General features: G+C 35.0%; 2 protein-coding genes across 7 annotated transcripts; both read right to left on the bottom strand.

Annotated features, from left to right (window-relative positions):
* Positions 1-397: 397 nt before the first annotated feature.
* LOC115712153 (meiosis-specific protein ASY1) lies at positions 398-5,997 on the bottom strand. 3 transcript variants are annotated; one of them, XM_061114821.1, is made up of 22 exons: positions 5,772-5,997; positions 5,610-5,666; positions 4,969-5,065; positions 4,809-4,877; positions 4,625-4,717; positions 4,232-4,358; positions 4,068-4,137; positions 3,908-3,949; positions 3,574-3,702; positions 3,351-3,467; positions 3,160-3,199; positions 3,028-3,066; positions 2,795-2,919; positions 2,691-2,703; positions 2,510-2,586; positions 2,317-2,409; positions 1,676-1,820; positions 1,503-1,579; positions 1,314-1,413; positions 1,073-1,234; positions 850-980; positions 398-751 (listed from the first exon to the last, which is right to left on the bottom strand). In XM_061114821.1, the coding sequence occupies exons 1-22, from the start codon at positions 5,772-5,774 to the stop codon at positions 698-700; spliced, it is 1,860 nt and encodes a 619-aa protein (XP_060970804.1). In that variant the 5' UTR covers positions 5,775-5,997; the 3' UTR covers positions 398-697. The 3 variants fall into 3 exon arrangements, with proteins under 3 accessions (XP_060970804.1, XP_060970805.1, XP_030496256.2); XM_061114822.1 differs by having other exon boundaries at positions 1,314-1,374; XM_030640396.2 differs by having other exon boundaries at positions 850-984; positions 1,077-1,234; positions 1,314-1,374.
* Positions 5,998-6,588: 591 nt separating this feature from the next.
* LOC115714121 (uncharacterized) lies at positions 6,589-10,431 on the bottom strand. Of its 4 annotated transcripts, XM_030642672.2 has the most exons (9): positions 10,258-10,413; positions 10,037-10,122; positions 9,575-9,625; positions 9,272-9,489; positions 8,840-8,970; positions 8,630-8,723; positions 8,182-8,457; positions 7,445-7,782; positions 6,589-7,151 (listed from the first exon to the last, which is right to left on the bottom strand). In XM_030642672.2, the coding sequence occupies exons 4-9, from the start codon at positions 9,423-9,425 to the stop codon at positions 6,936-6,938; spliced, it is 1,209 nt and encodes a 402-aa protein (XP_030498532.1). In that variant the 5' UTR covers positions 9,426-9,489; positions 9,575-9,625; positions 10,037-10,122; positions 10,258-10,413; the 3' UTR covers positions 6,589-6,935. The 4 variants fall into 4 exon arrangements, with proteins under 4 accessions (XP_030498532.1, XP_030498533.1, XP_030498535.1 ...); XM_030642673.2 differs by lacking the exon at positions 9,575-9,625 and having other exon boundaries at positions 10,258-10,431; XM_030642675.2 differs by lacking the exon at positions 10,037-10,122.
* Between the last annotated feature and the right edge of the window lie 616 nt (positions 10,432-11,047).

Genomic DNA, 11,047 nt, shown 5'->3' with positions numbered 1-11,047 from the left:
CTCATAAAGTAATAACACTCTTGACTCAATTATGCCATCAGAGATCTAGCAGGCACAACCTTTGTCATTTTGCCATTATTATGATTCATGAATCACGGTCCATCAACAAGCCCATCCGCTTCATTTTCTTCTTTCAAATCTTGTATCAGCTAATATTTGTATGTATATATAGATGTGCCCATACTAAATCTACCAAATCAGTATTTTTGTGATTTTGTCAAAGGACGCTGCATCCATCTTCCTACCACTCCTAATTTGTTAATATAATAGGCCACGGTTCCAAATTTAAAGCAAGAAGTCACACCACAACCCAGCAATTAAAGGTTTAGTTTCTTTCTTTACGAATAGAAATCTACTATCTACATGACAATTTGAGGCGCAAATAGCTCTACCAATAAGTAGGGAATCTCCATAATATATATCATATACCAAAAAGATTCTCAAAACACTAAAGCAATCACTGTGAACTAGGCCCACCACAAACTCATTGTTTACCATCCTTTAGACAAAAAAAAGAAGTGAAATGTTATCCATGTAAGCATACAGTCTTACAGCGCAAGCACATGGCTTATTTTTCTTAGCTATATTCAGAAAATAATCCTTTAATCTCCACAAACACAAGTGGAAACCAAGAATGAGAGAGATCAGTGGAGTGAAAGTTCTCACGTACTGTGACCAAGACACCAATATCTTTCTTTTAGACAGCTTGAGATTTCTGGCGTTTCAAGTACTGGAGGATAGGCTCCTTGACCTGGTAATAGCAAATTGAAAAATGTCAGAAGCCAAATATATCTTAACATGACCAAATTTAACCGATCTAATTCTAACTGAGAAAATAATAAGGCATACTGTGCTAGTTTTTCTGGTTCTTTTGTCTTGGCTGGCTCTACTACACAAAATCTCATCGACCTCATTACAGCGATTAATGTTCACATTTGCTCTGTTCTCTTTCCCTGCAGCGAAACTCTCTCGAGAAGCCACTGGCTGCAGCTCCACAATATATATCAAACATTAGTTGTTATAGATAAATTAAAAAGGTGAAAGTTGTTTGGATATTAATGACCCACAGTACTTGCCTCGGCCCTGCTTAGTGGAGTATTTCCAGGCTCCTTTCCCTTTGAAATGGTTTGTTCGCTCCTAGTTGAATCATTTTGATTTGTATCGGATCTCACTTTCATCCTTGTGAGATCTGAACCAATAGAGTGGAGGAGACCGCATGTGGAAATGTCCCTACCTGATAACACAAACACTCGTTACGTACCTATAATTTAAGAAACACTTCTGGGGTGTCCAAAAAGGTTATGATTCGGTACCCATATTATGGCTAGTTAGAAGACTTGACTTGTTTTGTGGTTCATTGTTGGTATCCACATCCTGCCCAACGCAAAAGAATTGACTATTTAGCAATGAAGTCTTGCAAGATAGGAAGACATTCAATCAGAACAAGAACAAGAACAAGAACAAAGCTATAAATATATATAGAAAAACGTATAGTCCATTACCATAGCGTCATTATTTAAGGCTTTCCTGACTTCAGTTAACTTTTTCTCTGTCATGTCAGAATGTATCACACGTTTGCCTAAAAATTCATTAGATAATCAAGTTAGACAAGTTGACCCAATTCTAAATCCTCTTTAGTATTTGAAAGTAAAAGATTTAGCTGAAGAGAATGTACCAAGCCTTCGGTTGCCTTTTGCTTCAACAAAACCATCTTTTGTCATTTTATCAATAATCTTCCGTACAGTAACCGGACTCGCTTCAAGCTTATTTTGAAGTTTTGGAACCGTCACATAGGTCATAGGAAGAGCATGGTACAGAGCCTGAAATAAGGCAATACAGTCAGGATATGACGGTAGACATTGTAGAGGAAGTGAAACTGAAGAAGTCGAAAGATTGATTTTCATTACTAAGAAAAGAGATACAGAGATGATTTTCATTACTAAAAAAAGAATTACAGAGAAGAATATATACATGAACTCAAAAGCACCAGCAAGAACGAGAAACATAATAGTTACAGGTAGCAACTGAGAACTAATAAGAATGACTAACAGAGATATTTAATAACAGATAAACCACACTACTGAACTGAGACCAGACACAAAGGCAGATTATAAACTATCCTGTTCATCTGACCCCAAAAAAAAAGTAGAATAAATAAGTAACTAAATTAGTTTATTTTTGTAAATCATGCCAATTCAATGAGTTTGGTTCGTTTTAAGAACTCATTAGACCCTGTACGTGTACATTGTATGGAGTTTGTTTAAGAATTGACATATCTACAAACTAAAAAAGACGTGACGTGAAATGCAAAATTACCTTCATGTACATCAAATCTTCGCCCTGCGCAGGTTTATCACCAACTTGCCCATCCATTTCTTGTTTGACCAAACTGTATTCAAAGTCAAATTTCTGTTCTCGTTTCGGAAGGGCCAGAACGAGGATCAGCTAGAAAAGAAAAATGTAAAATAGAGCAAATCTTTTGAAATAAAAGAAGTGAAAAATGAACAACCTTCTTCTTGTTGATAGCATAACTGTCACTTCCTGTCTTAGATAGGACACCTTCTTTTACAAGCTTATCCATAATTTCTGAAATTCAAATAAATTCAATGCCATTATTCAATATCCTCCACAGAAGTTTTAAAAGCTGAACGCCTAACAAATTTTTTTAGATGCCTAGATTTTAGGCTTACCTTCAGTCAGAACCTGCGTACAGCAATGCAGAATAATGTTAGCACTATAATTCATATACAAACAAATTCTAAGAAAAAGAGGCTAAAACAGTTCAAATCTTCACCACTGAGATGTCTGGGAAATTTGATAAAACATCAGTAAGTTCAACTGTGTCAAGGTGACGGCAATTGATCCAGTCTTTCACTCGGGACAGTTGTTGTTCATCTTCCATGGGGTCCTGCGTATCATCTGCGGAGGTACAAAGCTAAACAGTCAGCTAAATTTTCCTAGTCGGATTTGTGTCCATTCTGTCGAAGGATGCTACGCAAACTTGAATTTTGTTTGTTGTTCAAATACCTTCATCAACCATGGTATTATCTTGGTCCTGTCGTTTCTCTGTGCAAAGAAATAAGGTTGCATCCAATCATATGTAGAAATCAGAAAGCAGTAACATCCTTAGAAACATGAAATTTTCCATGTAATTCTTACCTGCTGGCACAACCATAAAATTATTTTCTTGTGAATTATCCTGAAAGGAAAACAAAGGCTATGAGCAGATTTTTTTTTTTATTGAACTGTACAAAACGTGAAAAAATAAGTTCTAAACATATTTAAAACGACAGAAGAACAAGTAAACATAAAGACACAAGTGAAAACTGTAGTTGAATAAATTGGTATACCTCATCACTGTCAGAATCGGAATACTCGCCCCTCTGCACAGAATCAGCTCCTAAACTAACTTCTTCATCATGGTTATCTTCATTTTCATCCTCACATGGATCAAGCACACTTTTCACCTAACGATTAAATCGTGAAATCAAATTTTAATCCAACATACGAAGTCAAAGTAACAAATCTGACAGATTTCTATCATTTTCCTAGTACCTATCAAACCAATCATACCTTAAGAGCTAGAACAAAATGCTTGCTGTTTACATTCCCAACCTCCATTTTCAAAGGACTTTTGGTCCATGCATTGTGAGCTTCGCCCTCTGTGCAGCCTCTGAAGAATGGAGGCTCGTAATCGGCTGGCTGCACAGTAAAATTATTGCAAATATTTCAAAAAGATAACGGAAAGAAAAATGGCAATGAAATCTCCGATGCTTCGGATGTATAGGTAAGCAACTGCATTATCAAATCTCTATGAAACACATTCAATTTCAAACAGATACTTTGACAAAGAAAATGAACAGGTTATCCACATTACATTAAACTTCATTACAAGAAGGAAACGTACCGTCACGTCATCGTAGTAAAGTAACTTCATAAGTATGGTTCGCTGAGACAATAGAACCGAATAAATGAGCATCTTAACTATCGACATATCAATACAAGTGAAAACTAAATTAAAATCTAACAATATTATCAGGAAAGAATAAAACACAATTGAGATTTACTTCTTCAGGCATCTTGTCCAGAGTTCTCATGAGTTGAACCAGCGTCCGGACCATTTTACAAGCAGAGCTCCTGACAGTGAAAATCAAATCACAAAATTAGATATTGGAGCCAAACCAGGAACACAATGAGAGATGATCACAAACTAGTATGTTATTTGATTAACCTCATCTGATTGGGAGTAATTTCTTCAGTCGAATTGCATTTGAATGTTCCACCTTGCTTCTTGTTTCCACTCCGGTTGATATTCATCAAGACCTCCTGACTATCAGACCCGGAGTAACTGAAGGAAACTGCGAATTTCCTTAAAAAAATAAGTCTAGAAAGGTGCTTTTAACTAGAATCAACGTCAAATATCACAATTTCTCACAGTTTCCGCCATGATTTGCTATTAAATATACATATACAACCATGTATCGCGAGTTACTTACAAGTACTTTAGCATAATTACTATCTAGTATTATGCGCTAAGGCAGGAATTTCCTCTCAGCTAACCACAACTTGCCACATTATGATCATTCACCAAGAATTCAACAAGAAAATGCTTGAGAACACTTACAAGCATATTCCTCAATCATCGGCCCGTCTACTGCTTCACACACGCAGAACAGCAGCGTCTTCAGGTACTTCTTCTGTACTGCATCATACACACCTGCAAAAGTAAACAGATACATATTCATAGCCATATATTCTAGAAACACAAATGACAATCACACTAAGCATGAAATATCTCCAACTCAAACCTTTTTCCATCCAATCAATAAGTCTCCGAGACTCCGCATCCATAGGCATAAGCTTTTTTATCTTCATATCTATTGACGATTAAAACAAAAGAAAAATCAGCTCCTGAGTCCTGATTCGTAAATGTAATTAAAAGTGAATATCTCATTAAAATTAGTTTACCTAAAGCAGGAACAGACTTATCGTTGAAATACTTTTCCGGGAAAAGACCTCTGATGTAGCTGATATTGAATATAGCAATCCGGAGCAGGTTCCTTGTCTGAAAGAAGATTTGATTTATCAAGCATTTATGTTGCAGGTCTACAAAAGTAAAAGCTATTGAGAATTTACGTTGTTTCTAAATCAAAATTCAAATGATGCATTTAGAGAAGAACTTAATAAACCGAATTAGAAGCTTGATCTACTCTTGATAGATCAATGCTACTACAAGCTTGAAGTATTCAGACGCTCAGAGCAGAACTTAATGAAACGAACTACTCGTAATAGCCTTGATCTACCGATTTAAGATATCTAAAGGTCGGATTATCGCTTAAACTAAATTTCCTTGTAAGATCAAACATGATCTTCAAAAAAAATTGTAGCGGATCATTTTAAAATAAGCAAAATCCATCTCCAAATTCAAAACACATATCATCAGTTCAATATTATCGTGATGATCGTTTGCACGACATACAAATTTGCATGACGCACACTACTAGCGAGAGGATACAGCCAAACACAGCAAATAAAAGTTTATTGCCATTGTTGAGCTAAAACAGCTAAACAAAATACTGAAAGGCAAGGAAAGAGTTAAAGTCGTTCACCAGAAGAAGCGAATCCTGCTCGGTAATTTCTGCTTCCTTAACTTTCTGAGCGACGACCTGAAGAAACAAATTCACACTAATGAGCTATCATCAACGTAATCGGTGTATAAAGAAGACGATTAAGAAGTAGTACGGATCGTTCGACAAGCTTCTTCTACTCACCATTGTTGCAAAAAAACTCAGCGAATTCTAAGAGAGAGAGAGAGAGAGAGAGAGAGAGAGAGAGAGAGAGAGAGAGAGAGAACACTCTGGAACTCGTATGTATTTCAAAAACTTGAATGAAAACTGAAAATGTAGAATATGGCGGGAGGTGAGGAGTTGGGATACTTATATAGTGCTCTGAAATATTAACCGTGGCTACTGCTAAACACTGAGCTTGCTGAAAAAAAGCTTGGATCAAAAGACACGGTTTTCGCGTTTTTGAGGGTATCTTCGTAATTTATGGAAATAATTAGGGGCATTGTAATTTGTATGGACATTAAATCCTTAACAATTAACATGGCGCGCTCTAATTAGTTATATTACATAATTGTTATGTGTAAGGAATTAGAGATTAGTCGATTAATATAATCTTATATTTTGTTAGAAAGTTAATCTAGTTATTATAATTGTCTTAATTGTAATAATAAAATTTTAGGCAGTAAATTTGAATCTCTAGCATTTGGTTAATTTGGTAAATTGCTGGCAGAAGACCTTTAAGTAAATCAGCTTGCTTTTCGAATTATACTAAAACTATATTCATATCATCCAACTGAAATGTCCATGTATCACAGAAAATTTGCTTTTGTTACAATAGATAAGAAAATGGAGTGAAATGAAGATATTAAATTGTATTATTAGTTTTTTCAAGGGGAAGTAGTCAAAGAATTCTCTCCAAATGTATTCTTTAGCCATAAACTCGTGGAAGTATATTCTAATTCAATGGATTATACTACAAAATAATAAAGTAGAATAAATTGGATCTCAAGACATATTATGACTATTGCTAAGGAGAATCGTTATCATTACTATTATCACTTCCGCTTCTTTCATAGGTTACACACGCTTAATCTTCAAACAAATAGGCTACACAAATATAAAAATTACGATGATTTTTATTTCTAAAAAAAGATCAAATATCAAGACGCAAGAGCTTTGCAAGAAAACTGGAAATAACAGCTGCTGGTAGATGATGACACCCCTGATCATATCTTTCATTCACCCTATTTTTTAGTTGAAACAACATAAATTTTAAATGTGGTGTGTTCCCAAGCAGTAAATGTCTAAAATTACAGGGAAACCCAAAACCAATTCTAGACGTAAATCTGGTGTTTTGGGTTGAAGTACTCAACTTTCGAAAGGGTCGACTCTGATTGAGTTGACTGGATACACAGCAGCAGCGATTCTCTCCCTGAGGTTAAATTTCTTCGCAATCAGCGGTCGCACATCATCAACTCCAACTAAGCTTTCCAAAAATGGAAGCAATGAAGGCAACTCTTTATCCAAAGGATCATCGAACCAGCTTTCAATTGGTACCCCATTGTCCACTTGAAATCCAAATGCCTGAAAGAGACATAGTAATCAAACTTTTCTCCCAAGTGAATTCAATCAATCTAAAACAGTTAATAAACTAGGACCGCTGAGAATATCAATGTGAACGCTTGTAAGACAACCATGACAAACAACAACAATAGAAAATGTGACTGTTCCCTAAGAATTCATCCTGAGTTGCTAAACCTATTAGCTTATTATTACTACTAAAATAAATATTAAAAGACCACCAAAACCATCCTTTTAGAAACACAAATAATATCTAATTCCTCTTTATCACAACAAAAACAAGTGTGAGGATGTACCTGGGGAGAGTTGTCGATTATAATGACACGTGACAAATCACGACCAAGAATTGTTAAGTCCTTAAGATAATTACCCTCCACAAAAACACAAGAATCACGATAAACACGATGACGGAATATCTTCCTTCTTGGGTCAAGTACATTTAGAAGCTGCTCTGCATATATACTTTGACTAGCTGTAAATATAATAATCTCAAAAAGACTGGAAACTCTCTCCAAGAAATCTGTCAGATGAGGACGGCATCGAACATAGACTGTGTGCTCCTGGAGGTTAAAATGTACAGGAAATGTGAAGTCTGCTTCATCACAAGGTTCTAGTGTGGAGTGCACCAATGTTTCTGCAAATCAATGTTACTCAGGATCCAGCATAATATATTGACACTTCTCAAGAGTTCTTTTGTATTGGCAAGAAAAGGAAAACTGAATTGCAAACTGGTGTGTGTGTGTGTGTGTGTTTTTTTTTTTTTTTTTGAGGACCAAAAAACTATAGCAGTTGCTATGTAGGTACCCAGGAGGGACTCAAACCTCAGACCTAGTGGAAGCAAACTACATGCCTGACCATTTGGACTACCCATCTTGGATAAATAGTGTGTGTTTATGTGCTATATATACACATAGATATATTGATATCCTAAATTTGATGCAAGAATGCTAATAAGCCAAACATAATCTGTTTTATGACAGAGTTGCACGCAATAAGAATGAATCTTTATTAGCAGATATTAAACTAATCTCACCATCTAAGTCCAAAACAAGAGTAGTAGAAGGGCAACTCCGCGTCTGTTTTGGCAGCAACATGGGCCGAAAAGTTGGAACAACTGATGACAAAGCAGGTAAATTCTTTATGAATAAATAGGGATCAAAGTCATCAAACTCTTCATAGTCTTCATCCTCGACACAAACATCAGTCGACATGGGATCATGACCATGCTCATCCACACATTCTAACTTGGAATTTTTCATTGCAAAATATATAGCTGAAACTTCAGATGAAAGACTTGCTTCCTCAACATCTGCAATATGATTAAAAAAAGAGAAAACAATTAAAAATCAAATAAAAAGTACACCATAGCTACAAGTAATAGTCCAATGAAGAAACAGAGACAATATACAGATAAAACAGAAATTATATATGAGCATATGGTCCCCAATTTTAAAAAAGAAAAGAAAAACAGTTCTAATTACCTCCAGTTGTTTCCCCATCATGTTTAGCTATATGAAAGGTAGGAGAAGAAAATATAGTTTCTAACTCAATATCATCAGTTCCATCACTGCTATCCTGCAACAGACAAAAATAAAATAAAGCAACGCATTGTTATGATTTTACAAACGCCACAGCCAACATACATGTCTATACAAGTAAACCTACAGTGGCATAAAAGGCCAGCCAATTACCTTATGATCCATAAAATCATCATTATTTCCACCCAAACAAGCATCAGAAATCTCATTACGCACCAACTCATACTTGGCCTCCAAATTTGTTTCGGCAACTTGTTCACCATTCTTTTTTAAAAAAGTGGAAACTGAACCAATGCAGACAGAAAACAACAACTATATTAAATATTACGTTGCATTGTTATTATTTTCATTGCTAAGTAAATAGTGTACACATCAAATTTCTAACTTCTATTTGCAAAGTGCATTAAAAGTATTTATTATTGGTGATGATGTTGATATTATATTAGGCGTGTATCATAACATACTGTACATAAAGAGAATTTCTGAGTCCACGTGGTTTAAACTCTGATTTTGACATAAATCAAATATAATGTCAATGGAGGGTACAAACACATGAATTCTTACTGCATGAATTTCAGCACTTACCAGGCGGCTTCCTTGTTGAAGATGTAATCAAGTCAGAAACTTTCTTTTCTGAGTCCTGCTCATTTGCAGATATTTTCTTCTGAGCTCTAGAAACCCTGGATCCAGTTTGGCCTCTACCAACCGCTCTCCCACTACCCTTTTTCTTGGTTTGCATTTTTCACGTTTGGAAGAACACCCTAGTCTTGTGATTGTGAGGTCTACCAAGTGTCAATCGCAGACTTCATTGAACATCAATATCAGTATTTTCCAATATACAAATACCGACATTAAGGAAAAATGAAACAAAACACAAGTAAAACTCACTTAAGAACACTGTACCAGCCACTATTGAGAGAGACTACCGATGTAAGAAAACTAGAATCATCAGCAAGCATAAACAACAATTAGTTAGAGCTGAAAAAACAAACTAAACTCATTATCTCATACTAGCCAATCAAAGCATCACAAGTTCTTCTCAAACTAAGACCCGATAATGCTTCAGAATGGGAAATGCGATCAATTTTCGTTCTCTGAATACTCATTATGCATATTAGTAAAAAATGAGCAACTCCAAATTTACAAATCTAAACCCTAGACAACGGCAACCCTCACCCCCTTCTCCGTTCAGAGCATATTTCTCTATTGTTCTCAAATTGAAACCAAAAGCATCACTCTAAATCCAAAAATATGCAAATTACTAAGCTACACAGATTTTTCCTACCACAAATCAAAAGCGTAATAGCGAAAATCACAAAATCCAATGCAAAGAAAAAAACAATAACTTACTTCCAAGCTCCTCCAGCATAACCCTAAACCAAAGCTTAATAATGAAATCAACAAGAAACAAAGCTTCCAATAGAGCTAAAAATTACCTGAACCAAAAATCGATCACAGTTAGAAAAAAATAATGACGATAACCAAGTCCTACGAATAGTAAATCAGTTCATAGAAGAGAGAAAATCTATAGATTGTTGAGAGTAAAGCTTGAGCAAATGAAAAACTATTACCAGTAGAAGAAAGCAGCCAAGGGCTTTGGCTTTTTGGAAGTTTTTCCCTCCAAACACAGTAAAGAGAGGGAAAACTAGGAGGGATCGAAAATTATATTTGTCTGAAAAATAATTAAGAAAAAATTGTAAAAGAAAAAGAAAATAATCTGTTATCAAATTTTCTCTCTGAAATTTTGAATACTTTTATTTCTAACCGAAGAGCTCAAGTCAAGACCACTAAACATACGCGCTCCACTATGCGCGTGGTAATACTCGCTACTGTTTTTTATACACCAACGGTTTCGATCGGGTTTGTTGTTACAATCATCGATTTGCGAATGAGAAAGTGAACCTTTTCTTTTAGTCCACTTCTTGAATTTCGAAAAAGAAAGTCCTAATAGCTCACTGAGAATTTGGAAAAATTTTAAAATAAGGAAAGAATTTTGGAAGCTTTTATTTGCAAACTGGACCTCTAAGTTTTAAAATTTATGAAAATGACCCTTCTACATCCTGATATTTCAAATTGAGTTGCTAATTCATATTTGTTAATTATAATCCTAATCAACTCAATGCTAAACTTCAAATATTAGAGATGTGAATGAGTGATGAAAGCAACTTTAAGGGAAGAAGAATAAAAATATATGGCGGTAAAAATTTTCATTGAATAAAAAGTATTTTCTTTGTTTGGGTTTGAAAATTTTTAGGAAATTATTTTAAAATTTAGCAAAACAAAAGAAAAATGTGTTGTCTTAATTCAAATAATATGATGTGTGTCATATGCCGTAATAAATTGAATAATTTTTAAAATCAA

This window comes from Cannabis sativa, chromosome 4, assembly GCF_029168945.1.
Source record: "Cannabis sativa cultivar Pink pepper isolate KNU-18-1 chromosome 4, ASM2916894v1, whole genome shotgun sequence".
NCBI lineage: Eukaryota > Viridiplantae > Streptophyta > Magnoliopsida > Rosales > Cannabaceae > Cannabis > Cannabis sativa.
The sequence above is the reverse complement of the archived record's forward strand: the minus strand, read 5'-3'. Positions and strand labels throughout refer to the sequence as shown.